The 21,671-nt window shown below is 50.8% G+C and overlaps 1 protein-coding gene across 1 annotated transcript; it reads right to left on the bottom strand.

Annotated features, from left to right (window-relative positions):
- Positions 1-10,478: 10,478 nt before the first annotated feature.
- On the bottom strand, positions 10,479-20,927 carry LOC135999723 (olfactory receptor 14J1-like). The gene is made up of 3 exons (XM_065653278.1): positions 20,912-20,927; positions 12,585-13,108; positions 10,479-10,595 (listed from the first exon to the last, which is right to left on the bottom strand). The coding sequence occupies exons 1-3, from the start codon at positions 20,925-20,927 to the stop codon at positions 10,479-10,481; spliced, it is 657 nt and encodes a 218-aa protein (XP_065509350.1).
- Positions 20,928-21,671: the final 744 nt, after the last annotated feature.

Here is a 21,671-nt window from a genome sequence, read left to right as displayed (position 1 = left end):
CCTGCCTGTCAGTGTGTCACCGAGGGGCCGTTATTCCCCACGGGTGGATCAGAGCTGCAGCCTGCAGGTGCACAAACCACAGCCCCCGCGCTCCCCCCACGGCGCCCGGGCAGGAAGTCTGTGGTTTCCTCCGGGCGCCGTGCCCGGGCACATCCCTGCGGTGCCCCCGAGCCACCCCTACCCCGACGGCTGCAGCCAGGGCTGCAGGGGCTGCTCCTTCGGCCTCGCAGACACGGGGCCGGGCAGCTCCGGTACCTCGTGGGGACCCTGTGACAGCACATGGACAGTCTGCACCGAGCTCCATGGCCATGGGGTGTCACCGGTGACGTGAGCACTGCACCCTCCTACTGCCAGTGCTGGGTGTGCATGGGTTATACTGACAGTGACCTCACAGCTCCTGCTGCCACCGCTGTGTGCTCATTGGTTATACTGACAGTGACCTCACAGCTCCTACTGCCACCGCTGTGTGCTCATTGGTTATACTGACAGTGACCTCACACCTCTACCGCCACCGCTGTGTGCTCATTGGTTATACTGACAGTGACCTCACAGCTCCTACTGCCACCGCTGTGTGCTCATTGGTTACACTGACAGTGACCTCACACCTCCTACTGCCACCGCTGTGTGCTCATTGGTTACACTGACAGTGACCTCACAGCTCCTGCTGCCACCGCTGTGTGCTCATTGGTTACACTGACAGTGACCTCATACGTCCTACTGCCACCGCTGTGTGCTCATTGGCTATACCGATGGTGACCACAAAGTTCCAACTGCCACCGCTGTGGGCTCATTGGTTATACTGACACTGACCTCACACCTGTACTGCCACCGCTGTGTGCTCATTGGTTACACTGACAGTGACCTCACAGCTCCTACTGCCACCGCTGTGTGCTCATTGGTTACACTGACAGTGACCTCACACCTCCACTGCCACCGCTGTGTGCTCATTGGTTACACTGACAGTGACCTCACACCTCTACCGCCACCACTGTGTGCTCATTGGTTACACTGTCACACGTGTGTGTGCAATCTATGGACTTCTGCTGACAATGGCTCCAAAAAGCTGAATTTGGGTGGGGTATAAATATGGTTTTGTGACATCAGGAGCACCCAGACGAGCCATGTGTCTGTTCCTGGCCCATCTACTACTCAGCCACTGGTGATGTCGTAATACCTATGTCCGATATAGGCCTGCTCTTGGCCTATTGGCTCTTCAGACACTAATGACTGCAAAACCACCTACACAAACTGTGGGCCTGCTCCTGGCCTATCACTGCTCAGGCAGCAGTGACATTACAAGCACCTACACATGCCATGGGCCTACTCCAGGCCTGTGAGCTACTCAGGGGTGACTGGCTCAGACACCTGGTGACCTCCCCAGCACCTGTAAGGACGTGCACCTGGTCCTGGCCCATCAGCCATTCAGCCAGGACTGACATCACAAGTACATCCCAAGCCACGTTTCTCCCTCTTGCCTTCAGCTCCTCAGGCACCAGTGACCTGACCACGTCACATCCACCCACTTGCTGTCTGCTCGCCTGCGAGACACAAAGGCACAAGTGACCTCACAAGCTGTGACACAAACTGTGTGCCTGCGCTGGGCCTGTCAGCTGCTCGGGTGTCAGTGACCTGCAACCACTTACACAATCGCTGAGTCAGCTCCTGGCCTGTGATCTACTGAGACACCAGGGACCTCACCCGCACAACCTATTTGCTCTGTGCACATGTTGGGGGTGACCCCATCTGGCAGCGCCCACCCAATCACTTGCTCAATCCCCAGCAGCGGGATGGGGGAGGGAACTGGAAGGGCAAAACCAAGAAAGAATATCTCATGGGTCAAGATAAAGACAACTTAAGTGGAAAAGTAATCACTCAGAGCAGGAGATATATATGCTCAGCCTGTCTCTGAGCAAAGGATGTTTTGAAGAACACACCTGCCTCCTCAGTTCTATTGCTGACCATGAGGTCATATGGTGTGGAATATCCCTCTGGTCAGTTGGGGTCAGCTCTCCTGGCTTCGTCCCCTCCAGCCTCTTGCCACCTGCAGCCTCCACACTGTTAGGGCAGAGGGAGAAACAGCAAAGGCCTTGAGGCTGTGCCAGTGCTGCTCAGCAACTGCTGCAACATGAGTGTTGTCAAAGCTGTTCTGGGCGCCATCAGCAGGGACTGTGAACAAGAAAATTAGCTCCATCCCAGGGAGTACAATTTCCACCCCTTATTCCACACCACATGCACCCTGCTCAGGTCCTACAGTGTTCAAGACATTGACATCCACCACCACCCCCTTCCCCACCCCTTGACATGACACACGCAGCACACTGGGTTTGGCTGGTGCGGCTCAGGTGGACCTGGGCAAGTCCCATCACACTCCTGACTTCTCCCCTCACTCAGAGCAGTTTGGAACATTCAATCATGTTATGAACCTAAGGACAAGGAAACCTATTTATCACCAGCCTGCACCCCACAGTGGCCTTACAGGCAGCTGGGAGACCCCCACAACCAGGGAGGTGCCTCTGTTTGGCACCTCAACATCCAATTTGTGGTTCACGGGTTCATTGGTGAGTTCTTCTGCTTCACGTTGTCTATTTCGAGGTCCTCTTCAGGTCTTTTCCATATTGTCCCCATGCATATGTTCTTCTGAAGCTGGCATTTTGTCCTGGGTTTCCATGTTCACAGACAGTTTGCCTGTGTCTCACAGCACCCAGAAGAGCTCAGAGTCTGACCCAGTATTCCCGCACGGCACGTCCTGCTGGGCTGGGCTGGGATGTGGGGGCCATCCAGTCCAGCCCACAGGACTGGGCTTTTCTTTGTATGTTAAAGGATTTGTGCTGAGAGCCCCTCGGTGGCCTCCTGGGGGAGGACATAGCCCTTGGGCATGATCCAGCTTGTCTGTGTCCTCCCCACCTGATTGAAGTTCCTCCCCAGACATCTGTGGGCGGCTTCTGCATCAGGTAAAGTGGGAGATGTCGACCCATCCTTATACTTTTCTTTCTACTCTCATTTCAAATCTACTTCTTCATTCCATTAGATCTTATTAAAGAAGGCATTATCCATTTTATATGTACGTTATAATGGCTATGTATATTTAATTTCTCTGGTTTTATACATACGTATATATCTATATATAATGTGTATACTCTTATACACATGTATAGAGGCATATATACATTTTAAATACCATATTTTTTCAAAAATAAAATAAACCAAAATAAAATAGAATAAAAAAATAAAAATACAGGCTGCTCATGTCTTGGACAGCTGCACTCCTTGCTGGGTAAAGAACTGGCTGGAGGGCTGGGCCCGAAGAGTTGTGAACAGAGTCAGATCCAGTTGGTGGCTGGTCATGAGTGGTGTTCCTCAGGGCTCAGTATTGGGGCCAGTTCTGTTTAATCTCTTTATCAATGATCTGGACAATGGGATCAAGTGCACCCTTAGTAAGTTTGCAGATGACACCAAGTTGGGTGGGAGTGTTGATCTGCTGGAGGCTGGGAAGGCTCTACAGAGGGATATGGACTGGATGAAATGATGGGCTGAGGCCAGTTGCCTGAGGTTCAACAAAGCCAAGTGCCAGGTCCTGCACTAAAGTCATAACACCACCGGGTAACACTACAGGCTCGGAGAGGAGCAGCTGGAAAGCTGCCTGGTGGAAAAGGACCTGGAGCTGTTGGTCAACAGTGGCTGAACCTGAGCCAGCAGTGTGCTCAGGTGGCCAAAAAAGGCCAATGGTATCCTGGCTGGTATCAGCACTAGTGTGACCAGCAGGACTAGAGAAGAGATTGTTCCCCTGTCCTGGCCACTGGTGAGGCTGCAGCTCAAATCCTGGGGTCAGTTTTGGGCACCTCACAGCAAGAAAGACTTTGAGGTGTTGGAGTCAGTTAAGAGAAGGACAACAAAGTTGATGAAGGGTCTGGAGCACAAGTCAGATGGGGAGTGGCTGAGGAAGCTGAAGCTGTTTAGCCTGGAGAAAAGGAGGCTGAGGGGAGACCTTATTGGTCTCTGCAACTACCTGAAAGGAGGTTGTAGTGAGGTGTGGGTCAGTCTCTTTTATCCAGGTAACAAGTGATAGAACAAGAGGAAATGGCCTCAAGTTGTGCCAGGGAATGACTGGGTAATAGAAAAAATTTCTTCATGAAAAGGATTTTTGGGCATTTGAACTGGCTGCTCAGGGAAGTAGTTGAGTCACCATCTCTGGAGGGTTTTAAAAGACATGTAGAAATGGGGCTTAGGGACATGCTTTAGTGGTGGACTTGGCAGTGTTGGGTTTATGCCTGGACTCTATCATCTTAAAGGTCTTTTCTGACCTACATGATTCTATGATTCCATTATTCTATTATTTTATGATTCTTCTGTGCTTGTACCTACACACAAATACAGATTTTCTCATATAAAAAGACAGATGACAGATATCTGATAAGATCAGTGCAAATTTGGCCATCCCAAATGGGCACATTACACTGAAGCTTTTTACCCTGCTTTTCTCCATCAGGCAAGTGTCGCCAAAACCTCAGAGTGGGATTCACTCTGTGCCAAGAGTAAGAAGTGGCATGGACAGTTATTGGCAGGGAGCTTTTGGGGCCCTGGTCTGTGTAAGACAAAAATAAAGTGTTTCGAATGCTGTAGGTTTCCATATGATGGAAATGTTGAGAACATTTTTTTTGTTTTAAGCAATAAAAAATAGAATGAAAGATGTAGAGTGAAAGACACGTCTTATTGCAGATTTAGGCTTCAAATATATCTGGTGTTGTTAACCTCCTTCCTTTGTTTTGCCTTGTTTTACTATACTGATCTCTGGGGGATTTTATGTTCTGCCTTTGTTTGCAAAGGCAAGTGATCATAACGTTGGGCTGGGATGCGGTTACAGGGACAGGGGTGGGTGGTGCCAGTGTAGGTGCCCTGGGACCCTCTGCCCAGGCTCCAGCTGCAGCTTCCGAGGGGCTCTGGTCTCCAGCGGGTCCTCTGTGACAACGACCAGTCCAGACATAGACTGCAGAGACACAGGCTCCTCTGGAGGTGGCCCTGGATACTTGTGGTCAGGCAATGGAGCTCGCCCTGAAAATGCGAGAAATTTTCACACGTCTTTTAAAGCAGGAGCGGGAAATCATCAGCTGAAACAATTCAATACCTTAAATAAAATATCAGTGTTTTCCCATGAGATCAAAATGAGGCTTTTCAGCATGTGCATTAAGAGCAAGAGGAGAACTTCTCATCTTCCACTAGATTTGCCTTGCCAGCACTCTCTCTGTTAGGCTGTGCATCTGATTTCCCTCATCTTTCATGTATCTCCACCCATCCTAACTAAACTGACCATGTCTGAAGTCACATTTCCAGCAACTAATCTACACACAAGCACTTGCGATTGCTCTCTGGATTTCCCTTCCCCTTACTCTTTGATCACTCAGACATCTCTCAACAATCCAGTTGCTGCTTTCAGCTTCAAGGAGGTAAAAGCTTCCTTGTCTTTTGGTAGTCTGTCTAATTCTGTCTTTAGCCAACTCTTTTATTGTGTTTATTTTGTCATTCATTTCTGCCTAAAATATTTTCTCATGGTTATGCCTTGTGAATGGTGAATCTCATTGGTGGCAGTTTGTCCTTGGCATACAGTTGAGGAGTGTGTTTTCTTTTAATCATGAATCTTATCAGTTTTATTTTGTTTGTTCAAAAGGAAAGAAAAGTCCCTCTTTGCCCGTGTGCAGCCAGGTCTCCAAGGAGAGCAGGTGGGAGCTGGTGCAAAGGAGGTGGAACATCCAGCTGCAGACTGCAGTGGAGAAGTCTGGGGTAAGGAAAAGGGATGCAAGTCCTAGGTGGCCAATGAGAGAAATGATGGGGTTGGGGAGGTGAGGAGCAAGGTTGTCCACACAGTGTCAGGCCTCAAGTGTCAGACCTTCTCCAGCCAGTCCAGACCTCCACAGGAGAGACCCTGGATCGATATAATACTGATAGAATATTTTCTTTAAACGGAAAAATTAATGAAACACACCCTTTAAAATAGAAAGACGCTTTTATTAGAAGCTTTTTGAAATCTTTCTACATAGTTACACCAAGAAAACTCTCTAATTCACTGTACAAGAGTAGAAGACAATTACAAGAAGAGACATGGTTTCTTAGAGCTTTCTTCAGTGTAATGAGCCCCATGGTGCATTTGGTGCTGAGTCCTTGAAACTCACTGAGGTGCTGAGAGGAGATTGCACAAACCTTGCCAGAAGTCAAAGTCAGAAGAAAAAAGTACTGAGTACCTTAAAGTATTAATGAGTTCCACTGAGGGCAAGTACCAGCAAAGCCTCCCCAGGGACTCGTTAGAGCAGAGAATTGGAGGCCATGATGGCAGATAAACAAAGGGTCATGTGCAGGCAGCTGAGGTGCTGAGAAAAGCCTGGTTTTGTTGGATGAAGCAGAGAGGCCAAGGCCTGACCCCCAGCCCCTGGGAAGGCAGATCCTGTCCCTCACCCATTGCTCAGGGCTCTTCCTGGGGCAGGGGGATGTGGGCTGTGTGATGCTGAGTGAAGGACAATGGTGTGACAGTTCCCAGCCTTCCTGGGGGTGTGCAAGGAGGCCATGAGGTGCCCCCAGTGCCTGAGGACAACATGTCTCCTCATAGGCCTTGGTGGCAGAGATGATTGCCATAGCCAAGGGGACAAAGACTTGGGTTCTCTTGGTGACATCCAGCCTTGCCAGTGCCCTTTGCCATCTCCACCACAGGTTGTCCTACACTGTCCCACAGCTGCTTCTCTTTCCCTGCAGGCTGTAGACACCCATCTCGCTTCCTCCCCTTGCTCTCACCCAGGTATTTCCGTACATTGACTGATGTGTCTGCACTCCCATGCTCTGTTCCTTGAAACACAAGGTGGTGGACTGATCTCATGCTCCTTCTGGATGATTTCTTGTACCACAGCACTACCCTTTGAGGGTGGCAGTGTTTCTCTTCTCTGCTGTAGAAAGGAGGACCCTGAAAAGTACTGACCTGTCAGCCTCTTACCTGTGCCTGGGAAGATCATGGAACAGATCCTCCTAGAAGCTCTGCTATGGAACAAAGAATGGTGACTCAATCACTCCCTGGGCAGCCTGTTCCACTGCTTCACAACCTTTTCCATGAAAAAATGCTTCCTAATACCAATTCTGAACCTTCTCTGGCACAACCTGAGGCCATTTCCTCTCATGCTATCACTTGCTACTCAGAAGAACACCAACACTCTTCATGCTACAACCTCTTTTCAGATAGTTGTAGAGAGCGAAAGGTCTCCCCTCAGCCTCCTGTTCTCCAGGCTAAACACCCCCAGGTCCCTCAGCTCCTCCTCAGAAGACTTGTGCTCCAGGCTCTCAACAGCCTTGTCCCCTCCTCTGCACTCACTCCAGCACCTCAGGGTCTTTCCTAAAGTGAGGGGCCCAAAACTGAACCGAGGATTCAACTTCTGGCCTCACCAGCGCTGAGTACAAGGGGATGATCGCTGCCCCCGTTCTGCCCATTACTCTATTCTTGGTGCACTCCAGGAGGCTATTGGCCTTTTTGGCCACCTGGGCACATGCTGGGTCGTGTTCAGTCGCTGTCGATCAACACCCCCAGGTCTTTTTCCACCAGGCAGCTTTCCAGCCACACTTCCTCAAGCCTGTAGTGTTGCATGGGGTTGTTATGACCCAAGGGCAGGCCCTGGCACTTGGCCTTGTTACACCTCAGACAATTGACCTCAGCCCAATGAACCAGCAGCTCCATATCGGTCTGTAGAGCCTTCCTACCCTCCAGCAGATCAACACTCCCACCCAACCTGGTGTCATTTGCAAACATACTGAGGGTACGTTCGATGCCCTCATCCAGATCATTGATAAAGAGATTAAACTGGCCCCAATACTGAGCCCTGGGGAACACCACTCATGACCGATCGCAACTGGATTTGGCTCCATTCACCACAACTCTCTGGGCCCAGCCCTCCAGCCAGTTCTTTATCCATCGCAGATACACCATCCAGGCCATGAGCTGCAGCTTCTCCAGGAGATGCTGTGGGATACGGTGTAAAAGGCTTTACTCAAGTCTAAGTACACAACATCCACAGCCTGTGTGGCGGATTCACTCCCCCACAACAGACTTTCCCTCATCTGCTAAGCCGGTCACCTTGACATAGAAGGAGATCAGGCTGGTCAAGCAGGACCTGCCTTTCATAAATCATGCTGATTGGGCCCAATTACTTGTCTCGTATGTGTGACCTCCCGGTCCCTTTCCCAGCCATGTTCCTGCTGTTGGCCTATCCCCTGCAGAGGCACAAGTGACCTCACAGTCCCCTCCACAGCCATTGGCTTCCTACTGGCCTATGAGTTCCTGAGACACAGCTGAGCACATGGCATCGTACCCAGCCATCACCCTCCTTGTGGTCCAGTGTGTGAGCAGATAAAACTAAGCTGCTTTCATCAAATTTATCTAATAGATTTCCTATCAAGGGTTTGAGTGGAGAAATGTTCCTCAGAGGAGGTGCTCTGTTTACACTGGTACACTTATATCTCTGCTTCTGCCTTTTTTTTTCCGTCTTCCTGTGTCTATTCCATCTTGAAAGAGCTCTCCAAGGCAAGATTCATGGAATCATACAATAACTCAGGTTGGAATTGACCCCTGAACACTATCTCTATCCCAATGATATATATGGCACCCCAAGGAAAAGATGATAGCATTTGTGCTCACTTGGGTTCATTTCACCACGTGCACACAATGGACATGTACATAAAATATATGTTTACAACTCATCTGTACAATGACAATATGGAATTTTGACCCAGTATTTCATAGAATCATAGAATGTCCTGAGTTGGAAGGGACCCACAAGTATCATTGAATCCAACTCCTGTCCCTGCACAGCACAACCCCACAGTTCACACCATGTATCTGAGGACGTTGTCCAGTCTCTTCTTCAACACTGTCAGGCTTGGGGCTGTGACACCTCCCTGGGGAGCCTGTTCCAGTGTCCAGCACCCTCTACATGAAGAACCTTTTCCTCATCTCCAACCTAAACCTTCCCTGGCACATCTCTCTTCCATTCCCTTGGGTTCTCTCATTGGTCACTAAAGAGAAGACATCAGTACCTACCCTTCTCCCCTTGTGAGGAAGCTGTAGCCACCATGAGGTCTCTTTTTAGTCTTCTCTTCAGCTCTGATGATGAGAAATCTCTTGGTTTGCTTTCTGAAGCAGAAAGGAGAAGCCATGACCTCCAGGCAATGGGAAGGGGGATCCTGTCCCTCACACACGGCTCAGGGCTCTTCCTGGGACTGTGGGATGTGGATGTGCAAGGCCGAGGGAAGGACAACACTGGTACAACAAGTTGCAGCTTCCCCATGGGGCTGCAAGGAGGCAACGAGGCCCCAGTGCCATGAGGACAACATGTCTTCTTCTAGGCCTCAGTGGCACAGACAACTGCCATGGCCAAGGGGACAGAGACCTGGGTTCTGTGGGTCCCTTCCAGCCTTGCGAGCGCCCTTGGCCATCTCCATCACAGGCTGTTCTACACCGTCTTATCCCTGCCCCTCTTTCCCTGCAGGCTGTAGACATCCATCTCGCTTCCCCACCTGCTCTCACCCCAGCATTTCTGGACCTTCACTGACGTGTCTGCACCCTCACTGGCTGTTCTTTGGAACACAAAGCCATGGGCTGATCCAGCTCCCTCTGCGTGACCTCTTGCACCACAGCCCTGCCCTTCCAGTCACATTTCTTCCTCCTGATATCCAGTCCTCACCTCCCAAGTTGCACTTTCTGACTCTTCCCTGCTTCTTCCCACTTCCAAGGAGAGCACGACCATCTAAGAAATTGCCCTTCATGCAGGGAACCCAACCTGTTAGGCTTCTTGTGGTTTTTTACCTGACCAGAGAGAAGTAACTTCACCACGATCTTCTAAATCCCATGACTGCTGTTGGCCTTTCAGCTTCTCTGACAGGCACGACCATGTTCCTGCTGCTGTCCCGTCATGTTCTCAGGTGGGATGGACATGACAATGCATTTCCAAGGCTTCTTCCTGGATAAGACCTGTGGGTACCTTGGCAGAGATTCTTTCCCAGCCATGTCCCTGCTGCTGGCCTGTCAGCTCCAGAGACAGAACTGACCCCACATTCCCCTTCACAGACACACACTTCTGAGTGGATTATGAGATTCTGAGATACAACTGACCTCATAATACCAGCACCCATCCATCCCCCTCCTTAGCCCCCAGGACCTGACCAAGACTGAAGCATGTTCTACACCGTCCTACACCTGCCCCTCTTTCCCTGCCGGCTGTAGACACCCATCTGGCTTCGTCACCTTGTTCAAATTCATCAAATATATTTCCTACCAACAATGTGCATGAAAAGCACTCTTCTCTGGAACTGCTGTATTTCCGTTAACACCTTCTATATCTCCTCTTTTGACTTTTTTTTTACTATTCTTCTACCTGTTCTCTCTCCAAAAACCTCTCCAAGGCAAAAATTCTTTCAAATTACAGAATAACTCAGGTTTGAAGAGAGCCCTTGTCTCACTCATCTTGTCTCACTCTCCAGCTCAGGGCACGGTCAACCAGGTGAGGTTGCTCAAGGCCTCCACCCAGGTTTGCATCATCCTCAAACGCAATGAAAGTGCACTCTGTTACATCCTAGAAGGGGAGAATAAAGATGTTCAACAGTGTTGGCCCAAGTGCTGGTCACTGAGAGATGATACTAGTAACTGGCTGCATGGAGGACTTTGTATCACTGATGATATTTGGGGTTGATGGTTCAGCCAGCTTCCCACCCAGCATCCACTTCTCGAGCCCCATCAGCACCACTCTGGCCAGAAGGACACCATGGCTGAGGCCTTGCAAGCACCCTGTACACAACATGCCTTTCTTTCCCCTGTCCATTTGGGTTCCGCAATCCCTTCCTTTGCCTTCACATTCCAGGAAATGGGTGTAGGAGGACATGTCCCATCCCTTTCCCAGGGAGGGAGGTAGGGTGTCCAGCCTGTAACTCTCCCAGTTCCTATTCCTGCTCTTCTTGAAGGTGGGTTTGAGGTCGGCGTTTTCTAAGGACCCCAGAACCATTCTGGTTTCTATGGCACTTTTGAGAGCACAATCCGGAATCATGGGAAGGGTGACGTAGCAGACAAGAACACGTGCAATGAGCCTGTCCAAGGCAGCTGAGATGAATCTCACTGGTCAAATGGGGTTTGTTCCTGTAGTGAAACACAGAAATGTCAGGGTTCTGTCAGGTGTCAACATCTGAGCTGGCCTCATGGACTACTTGTGTACCCATGGATGCTCAGAGACAGAGTCTGTCCCTTTTACACAAAGAGGCAGGTGTCACAGAGTCCCTCTTGACCTCCTGTTGCCACTCCCAAAGGGCAGGAGACACCTCATCCCTGTGGTGTGTCACCCTGCTCTGCACTCATCTGACTTGTCCCATGGCAGGAAGAATGGACACAAGGAGCTCGCTTGAAGGAAGCACATCCCAGTGCTGCATTCAGGCAGTTAACAATGGGATGCTACTTCCAACACAAAGTGACCTCAAGATCTTGTCTGTCCCACAGGCCTTCATGGAACCCTAAGGAATAGTTGATGGTGTTTGTGATCACTCGGCTTCATGTCACCTCAAGTACATGATGTGCGTGCTCACAATTCATCTGCACAAAGCTAACATGAACTGCTGAACTGCTCATTCAGTGTCCATCCATGGAGGGAAGAACAACCTCTGTGTGTGAGAGGCCAGTGCTGGAAAAGGTGGTTGTGAGGGGCCAGTGCATGATGATTGACCTGAGGCTCCTTCCGAAGGGGTGTCCAGTGCACACGGGCACAGCCCAGCCCCTGCTCTGCTGGTCCTGCAGGTCTCTGGCAGGAGGCCTGGCTGTGAGAGGACACTGCTGTGTGCCCAGCCCTGCACACACACACTGTGCAGCTGCACAGTGGTGTTTCATCTGTGGGCCACTTTCTTGTACATTTTCTTGACGTAAACTTTGCAAGAAGACCTAAGCCTCCAGGCACTGCCTTCAGAAGATCACTTTTCTTTATAGAAGCACTGTTACGGAGGCCAACTCTGTCACAGCAGTGCCCATTGCCTGTCCCTGCCTGCGCTCACAGGACTGACACACAGCAGGGCGGTGACCAAGCTGCCAGAGCACTCAGGCCTTGCACCAACACAAGGGATGAGAAGGAGAGTGTGGGAGTGGAACGAGAACAGCTCTGGAAGACCAAGGGCTGCTGCTCCCTGTCCGTGCTGCCATGATGGACTCTGTTCCCCTCCACCAATGCACACGGGAATCATCCCTGCAGCTCTAAAAAGGCCTTGCAGGAAGGATATAGTGAAAAACAAGACACTACAGGAACCTTTATTTTGTTTAGAGACGAGGAGAGTACTGCTCCTCATTTACACGGCCAATGCATATAAAAGAAAAGGCAACAGTGAATTAGAAAGGGGATGACATTATCACAATAAGAAAACAACTCATAACAACAGAAAATCCAGATCACAGGCTGGACGTGTGATTATCTACGATAAAATTCATATAGAAGCAGATGGGCAGTTTACTGCTTCAGAAAACACTAAGATATGAGTTTCCACAGGGAATCCTTGAGCTCCTGGTTCCTCATGCTGTAGATGAGGGGGTTCACTGCTGGAGGCACCACTGAGTACAGAACAGACACCACCAGGTCAAGGGATGGGGAAGAGATAGAGGGCGGTTTCAGGTAGGCAAACATGGCAGTGCTGACAAACAGGGAGACCACGGCCAGGTGAGGGAGGCAGGTGGAAAAGGCTTTGTGCCGTCCCTGCTCAGAGGGGATCCTCAGCACAGCCCTCAAGATCTGCACATAGGAGAAAAAAATGAAAATAGAACACCCAACCGCTAAACAGGCACTGACCACCATAAACCCAAGTTCCCTGAGGTAGGAGTTTGAGCAGGAAAGCTTGAGGATCTGGGGAATTTCACAGAAGAACTGACCCACAGCATTGCCCTTGCACAGTGGCAGTGAAAATGTATTGGCCGTGTGCAGCAGAGCATAGAGAAATCCAGTGGCCCAGGCAGCTGCTGCCATGTGGACACAAGCTCTGCTGCCCAGGAGGGTCCCGTAGTGCAGGGGTTTGCAGATAGCAACAAAGCGGTCATAGGACATGATGGTGAGCAGAGAATACTCTGCTGAAATGAAAAAGAGAAACATAAAGAGCTGTGCAGCACATCCCAAAAAGGAGATGGCCCTGGTGTTCCAGAGAGAGTTGGCCATGGATTTGGGGAGAGTGGTGGAGATGCAGCCCACGTCAAGGAGGGAGAGGTTGAGGAGGAAGAAGTACATGGGGGTGTGGAGGTGCTGGTCACAGGCTATGGTGGTGATGATGAGGCCGTTGCCCAGGAGGGCAGCCAGGTAGATGCCCAGGAAGAGCCAGAAGTGCAAGAGCTGCAGCTCCCGTGTGTCTGTGAAGGGCAGGAGGAGGAACTGGGTGATGGAGCTGCTGTTGGACATTTGCTGCTATTAGGCATATGCGCTCTGTTCAAAACAAGAAAAAGCAACTTAAAATTAGAAAAGAGTCCTCTGAGCTAAGCCACATGATTTTTCATAGGCATCACCCCAATTTAAATGCATTTCCTTTCTCTGATGTGTTACGGCTGAGTATGTGGTGAGGAGCAGGACCTTTGCCCGTGTACTGCCAAGCAGCCAGCTTTGCTCTGCTGCAGTGGGGACATGGGGGGAGCTGGTTTGTGACACCTCTGACGTTCTCAAGGAATGGCAGATGTAATCCACCTTCAGTGAAAAACCTCAGTATCTGTGCTCATGACTCTCAAAGTCTTGGGCTGCAGAGGAGACAATTAGCATGTTTTTATAAATATTTGATCTGGGTTTTTTAATTTTCCACCACCACATCAGGTGAGTAGGGTTTTTTTAGGGGTAGAAAGCCTCATTTCTGTGATTGAAAATGTGAAGAGTCTTGAGGCGGGACAGGCAAAAAGGCTCAGCTTTCTCTGGCTCAGTGCAGTCAGACAGCAGATGTGTCCATCAGGATTTTACTCATCTGTCCAGCTTTAATGGAAATGTGCAATATCTGCACTCATGATTCTGTAGAGAGTGGGCTGCAGAATAGAGACATAGCATGTCTTTATAAATATTTCATCTGTATACTTTATTTTTACGCTACCATATCTGGAAAGGGGGAGAAATCCTAATTTTTATGAGGGAAAATGTGAAAAGTCTTGAGAGAGGGCAGGCAAAATGTCTCAGTTTTCTGTGGCTCAATGCTTAGTCCGGAGAGCAGCAGTGTCCATCAGTCTTTCACTCATCTGTCCTGTGCTTTTGCTTGTGCTACCTTGAAAATGACATCAGACAAAAATTAATCTAATTAATACAAAAAACTGGACTCACACAGCAGCAGGAGAGCCCTGTTTGAAAGGGCAGATCTGCAAACTCTTCTCTGCCTCAGCCCGGAGGTGGAGATGTGCTGGAGAGAGCAGGACACGACCCCTCACCCAGAGAAGCAAAGGACTCTGGCAGGAGAGTGCGGACCCCAAGGAAAGGCTCAGCACTCCTGGCATCCTACAGCAGAGCTGGGCCTTTCTGGGGGCAGCTGGTGAGCCCAGCAGGACAGGCAGAGCAGAGTCAGGGCTCCTGGAGATGGGATGTGCTAAAGGGACAGTCCGATCATTGCCCAGCAGACAACCCCCAGCAGCCACCTGCAGAGCAGGAGCAAAAGAGCTCCTGAACAGCCCCTGCTCTGCTGCCTGGAGCTGTCCCTGCCTGCAGCTGTGTCTCTGTGCCCAGGTCTCCTCCTGTCAGTGTCACAGACCCCATCCCAGCCGCTGTGTGCTCAGCTCTGCCCTGCAGACCCCTCCCAGCAGCCGGGCACTGCCCAGGGGCAGCTCTGTGTGGGCCGGCTCTGGTGGGAACATCAGACCAACAACAATGAGCATGGAAAAGTCATCCTGATGCTGTCTGTATGCCAGGGTGTGTTGATTTCTGATACTCACAGGTTTATTCACTGCTAAGAGTAACAGATTAGGAATTTCTGTGCCTCCTCCTGAACTGAGATGTTAATTTCCATGTGCCATTGGCCACATAGATAACCCAGAGTATGATAGAATAGGATCCTTCCCTTTCACAGAGCCCTTCTCTTGCTGTGCTTCTTTAAAAGCCTCCTGAGCATGTTATAAAGTGATCTGGAGCTGTAAGCAGCCCCGAGACACACAGCACCCACTTTATAGCATGACCCTGCCCAGCCAGAGGTTGCTCCTTCCCCCCACAGCTTCTCCCCACAGCACCGTGGGGATCTCCCCGGGCAGGCTGAGCGCTGACCCTGGCAGGCGGCAGAGTCCCTGCCCCGGCACAGTCCTGGGGTGCAGGGACCCTGCTCTGCAGGACAGCCCTGGGCACCCCTGGCTGCTCCCCAAGCTTCACGTCTGTCCAACATTGCCTGACAAGAGCCCCCTCCTTACAGATACGAAAAGCTGTGGCTATTCTAGTTTTAGGAGATGCCTCCAGGAGCTACAGCTGCATTGCCCTGCACCCAGAGACTTACCGTGTCAAGGGCTGCAAAGATTTCTCCCCCAGTGAGCTCTCAGTCATCCTCCCCATCCTGACCACCTTTAATCTCTCTCTGCCTTGCTCGTCTCCCTGAGATCCCCAGGCAGAGCCCTCAGCCCTGCTGCGCTTTGCAGAGGAGCTGCTCCTGGGCAGAGCTGTCTCTCTGCAGCGCTGCCGCTTGCCATGAGCTCCCTCTGTCACAGGAGCCCAGCCCAGCTCAGCAGCACAGGAGCAGCCCCAGGCACTTTAATGACCCCTCTGGTGGGTTTTGTGCTGAGTCCATGAGCCTCACAGCCTGAGAGGAATTGAAGAAACTTCTCAAGTAGTCAAAGTCAGATTCAAACTCCAAAGTTTCTTGTAATGTTAATGGGTCCCACTGAGGGACATGACTGAAAAACCATCCCCAAGGTCAGTTAAGACAGAAAACTGGAGCCAGAGATGACAAGTCACTAAAAGCAAAGTAAAGGTGGCTCTGAAGCTGAGTACACCTGGATGTGTTTCATTAACCAAAGGGCCAATCCCTGACCCCCATGCCCTGGGAAATCAGATCCCATCCCTCCCACGTTGCCCAGGGCTCTTCCTGGGACACTGTGATGTGGGGCTGTGCAAGGCCAAGGGCAGGACTATGGTCCCACACCTCCCAGGTTCCTGGCTGGGGACAAGGAGGCCATGAGGCCCCTGTGCTATAAGGACAAGGTGTCTCCTCACAGGCATCAGTGGTGGAGACAACAGCCATCGCTAAGGGGAGAAGGAGCTCATGTCTGTTGGGGGCTTTCGGCCTTTTTATATCCCTTGGTCATCTCCACGACAGCCTGTCCTATGCTGTGGCATCACCTGCACCTCTTGCCCTGCAGGCTGGAGACATCCCCCCTGCTGCCCACCTTGCTCTTGTCTGAGCATCTTCCTTCCTTTGCTGAGATCTCTCCGTCCTCCCCAGCTGTTCCTTGAAGCACAAAGCCTTGGGCTGATGCAGACTCCCTCTGGGTGACCTGCTCCACCACAGCACTGCCCTTCCACTCACATTCCTTTCTGCTCATGTCCAGCCTGGACCTCCCCAGCTGCACTTTGTGCCATTATTTCCTTCCTATTCTGTTTCCCACTATGAAGAAAACCTCCACCATCTCTGAAACCACCCTTCCAGCACTCTCAGGCTCCTCCTACACTGCTGCAGCTTCCCCAGCGCTGCTGGGCGAAAGCAGCCGAGGTCCCTCAGCATCCCACACCATGTGCACAAGGTCCTGAACCCTGCCTTGGCAGAGCCCTGCACTCTCCAGTTCCTCCCTGCTTCTCCAAACTGGGAGCCGCACACTGGCACACAGCCATATGTGTGGGATCACGCCAGTGTTGAAGCGAATGGGATGAGAACTCCGGGTGTCTGGGTCCCCACGCTCCTCCTCATGCAGCCCCGTGTGCAGCTGCCTTGTTCACGGTGAGCGTGCAGCACGGGCTTGTGTGGCGGCCCTTGTAGTGCCCAGGCCCTTCTCCTCAGGGTCACTGCTCAGCGTGTCAGGTCCTGGTCTGTCCTGATGGATGGTGTTCTTCTCCTGCCCTGATACAAAAGTGGACACTTCTTGTAAAACTTAAGAGATTCCTGATGGCTGAATTTCAAATGTTCTCAAAGTCTGGACTCTCCCTTGACTGAAGCTCCATTTGCTCAACTGTTTGCAGGCAGATGTTTTAAGATGGTGAGGGTGTCTCTTCCAACATAAGAGCATGAGGAGTTACAGGACTCTATGAATAACACCTCCTGGAGAAACTGTGGAGTCTCGGGGGTCTGGTACTCATAATGCCAGAGGTCTGAACTCAGAGGGGAAGTTTTCCTTCATGTCGGAGAGCAGCAGGAATGCTTGGAATTCTAGCTGGGGACAGACAATGTCAGCTGGAGGTTGAGGAGTCAGCATGAGAGGGCAGAACAACAGGGGCGGTGTTGTGGTGGCTGGACTACTGACTCACTGATCAGGAAGAGGAATTAGATGAGACCTCCTTCAGACAAATGGAAGAACCCTCATGTTTCCAGGGCAGTGTCCTTGTGGCAGACCTAAGATATCCCAATATCTGCAAGGTACCAGCCATCCAGAAGGGGTATGGAGCTCATTGACAACATCTTCCTGACACAGTTGACTGAGGGGTCAGTGAGGTGAGGTGCCCTGTGGGACTTCAGAGTTACAAACGAGGAAGAGTTGGTCAGGGATGTAACAGTCAGGGATGAGAAAGTAGAGCTGAGGCTCCTGGAAGATGATAACAAGGCAACGAGCAGGATTTCAGGAGAGCAGGCTTTGGCCTGCTGAGGGACCTACTTGGGTCCTATGGGATATGACCTTGGTGTCTACAGCATTTTTCCTCTCACATTTCCTCCCTTCTCTCTCCCACCTGCTGTTGTGTAGCATTTTTTACCCTTTCTCAAATACAATATCACAGAGGTTCTATCAACATCACTGAGTGGCTCAGATTTGGCAAGGAGTGGGTCCATCTTGGAGCCAGCTGAAATCAGCTCTGTCTGACATGGGTCAATCTGCTGTTGTCTTCTCAGAGAGGTGACAACTGTAGCACACCCACCCTCACCCCCAATTCCAAGACTTCGCCATGTAAATCCAGCACAGGGTGACATCATGTTGGGTGTTACAAACTACTTGATCATGGAGAAGAAATGGAAAAGATCTTCTGTCAGCAACCCGAGGAAGTCTCCAGTCAATGAGCAGGTTCCTCTGGGGAACTGAAATCCCCCTGACATTCACTGGCCAGGCAAACCTGTGGATACCAACAGTCCAAAGGATCTTGGGCTGACTTCTTAACATGTCTACCTGGTGGGCCAACAAGGGTGATGCTCACCCGGATCTGGCACTGGGAAACAAGGAAGAGCTGGTGAGGGCTGCGAACATCAGTGTCCACCTTGGCTGTGGTGACCAGGAAACAGTGGGGTCCCAGGCACCAGAGGGAAGGGAGGAAGGGCAGCAGCAGAGCACAGGCTGGTGGACTCCAGAGAAGAAGACTTTGACATACTAGGAGACAGCAGCCGATAGAGGTGGTGACATGGAAGTCTGTCTGATGGGTGAAGGAGCTCAGGAAATCTGAGAAGCCTTACAGGACAGCCTTGTGCTCCAGAGGAGTGTGATTCCTCTTGAGCTGCCCTGGCTTGTCTCCTCACTCAAGTGGTGCATCAGGCACCCACTTTCCTACACATATTGTTTTGTCTTCATCAGAAAATGCTCCAGATCAATAAGATACCGCCTCTTCTGGAAATGGAGAGGAGGGAGACAGGGGAAGGCAATAGAAGAAGTACTGATGTATTGCTATTTATTATGGAAATGCTCTCTGTTTGGCTATTCCTGAAATCTCCCCAATCATGAACACCAGGCTTGAAGCCTTTAGGAAAATGATGCACAGAGCCTTGGCTTGTAAGGGCATTTTGGATGTTAATGAGCCCTCTGCTGCCATGATCCTGAACTGCAGCTACTGAAAGAATTAACAAACCTCTGATGAAGTGAAAGGCAGAAGTAGAACTCAAGTTTCTGAGGGTGTTTAGGACCCCATGAAGGGCCAGCACTGACACAGCGGTGAAGGAAACAACCAGTTGAGGTCCCTGTCCCTGGAGGCTGGTGAAGGAAAGACTTGGAGACACTGGTTACAGGTGGTGAGGGCAATGTGGAGGTGGCTCTGACGCCATGTCAGCCCTTGATGCTTGTTTATCACCAGAATGGCTGAGCCCTGACCCCTGGGGCTTGGTAAGTATTTCTCAAATATTTTTCAGGGATTTGCCTGTGGTCAGTGTAGGTGTTTTGTCTTTTGGGGTTGGGTTTTATGTCAAGTGCTGTTGCTTTAACTGCAAGGCTCTGGTTTTCTGTGGAGTTGGAAATGCCTGGGAGTTCCTCACAACTCCTCCAGCTTCTTTCATACACCTGGCAATGGTCACCAATCACCTCAATGTCCCAGTCCCAAACTTGCTTGGATCCTCTATTTGGATCCATATCCCATCACTGCAGGAGGTTCATGCATTCACCAGGTTCATGGATGTTTCCTGAGGTCCGTGAAAGTGTGGGCAGTGTAAGAGAGGAGCAGAGCAGGGTCAGCTCATGGGCCATGACTGAGCACAGCCACCCCAGCAGCAGCCATTCCCACAAGATGGCAATGTCACTGCCATATATGATTAGCCCAAGAGCAGCCTTTCTTCCTTCCATATTCCCAGGAAAATCTTCCTGCTATTCCTCCTCCACCTGCACACATCAACTGCTTTCCATTTCTGGGCTCAGACATGGCTGTAAGGGTTCACTAAACCATCAGCCATCTCTTTGCTTCTCCCTGACATGCCCTGACCCTCTCCCACACCTACACGTGGCCAATCTCTGCTGCTCAGGGGCTCCCGCTCTCCAGAAGAGACCTTGAGCTTCTTTGGTTCTTCCTGGTGCTTATTATAAACTTCCTCGCTCTCTCCAGAGTTCATGGTGAGCTTTCTTGTCCTAACAGCCCCTTTATGACCATGGCGTAGTAAACGGTTGTCTTCTAATGATCATTGGTGCAGAAAGGGTACTCACAGAAAAGCACCCAATACGTCAAAACTGATGCTGAGTGAAATGCCGTAAAGACCTGATGAGTTACCCCCATTGCTGTGTCTCTCCTGGAAGGAGTCTGTCCCGAGAAGGGGATCCAGCTTCTGCCCCTCTCTGCAGAGGCACATGAGCAGTGTCCGTGCACCTGGGGACATAAAGGGTGACTTTTGCCAGACCACCCTTCATCTGAACCACTTAGATGTGTACTTATAGATGGGGTATCATGCTTTATACTGTAAACAGCTATTTAATTTGCACTGCCAGTGGGGCTACCACTGATGCAGAGTGAAATGTGGGAGATAATTATATTGAGGCAGATTAATATTTCTTCTAATTTTTTTTGGTACTGACACTCTTAGAGAAATTACACAAACACTTGAAGGATTATTCATTCCTTTTAACATGATTATCCACAGAAGACCCAGCAGATTTGCATCTCAAGAAACTGGATGCCAGAGTCGAAGGGAAGGATGGCTTAGGCTCTGTCCTGGGATCTGGGAAACTGAAACGTGCTCCCATCTCCCCAACACCCTGCCCTCCTCACTGAGGGGTTCTGAGACGTTCTGCCAATGAGGTCTGAACTCACAGGCATGACAAGTATCTTATGTCTAACTGCACTTAATGGTGTCCTGCCAGGTCAGGATTTTATCTTCCATCCCTGGTGTAGTCAGCTATGCCGAAACTTAAACAACCTGGGCAAACAAAGCATAGGGACATGCGATCGGAAGACATCGGATTGTGACGTGAGAGTAAGGTGGGGTGTGTGAGTATCGGTTGAACTGCCAAGCTTACCATATACAGAAGAAACTAAGGCAATAACGAATCAGAAAAAGCTTCCGCATTGAAGTATTGCATAAGCGACTACCAGTATATAAAGATGTGCTGTACCTTCAATAAACGCCATTGCGAACATCCTCATATTGGTGTCTGTGTTCTATGGCCCCGAAGCGAGGTAGCTTCGGGCCGCATCGCGCAGACACCTGATTGCGTCGCAGCGAACGGCAACAAGTGGTGACCCCGACGTGATAGCGGCGGGCTGCAGGCAGCCGTGACTGTGTTCCGGAACGATGCAAGTCTTGATCAAGGTACTCAAAACCTTGGGGGCGGAATGGGAAACTTCTATGAAGTCAAAAGATATTGCCCACTGTATAGAGCGCCTGATGAAAGAAGGCGCGATCCGATCGCCAGCTGATTGCTTGCAATCGGAGGCTTGGGAGCGCTGTTCTAAAGGGCTCGCCGAGCGAGCTATGTCTTCCGGCTCCGCTAAAGAGCTGAAGACATGGGGGGTCATGTTGCGCTTGTTGCAACGTGCTAGAGAAGAGAGAGAAACCTGGAAAGCCGCCAAAGACGCTCTTGTGCGGCAGGATGAGGTTGGCACTCAAACCGACGGGCAAAAAGGCGACGCAGTCCACGACAGCTCGGATACGGAGCTATCCGATAGCTTCGAGGTCTTGTCGCAGCCAGAAAAGGTGCTGGAAGATACAGTCGCTAAGCTGTATCCCCTCAAACCCATGGCGCCGCCCCCCCCGAGCCAGCGGGCAGGCGCGCCGAGCGATCCCCCGGGGTACCCATGGGCAGAGTTAACCGCCGCAGGGTCGCTGTGTGTGTCTCGGTCAGATCAGGCAGAAGCCTCGCAGCACAATGATAA

The sequence above is a fragment of the Caloenas nicobarica genome, chromosome 29 (genome assembly GCF_036013445.1).
Source record: "Caloenas nicobarica isolate bCalNic1 chromosome 29, bCalNic1.hap1, whole genome shotgun sequence".
Taxonomy (NCBI): domain Eukaryota; kingdom Metazoa; phylum Chordata; class Aves; order Columbiformes; family Columbidae; genus Caloenas; species Caloenas nicobarica.
This window is presented reverse-complemented; position numbering and strand designations above follow the sequence as displayed.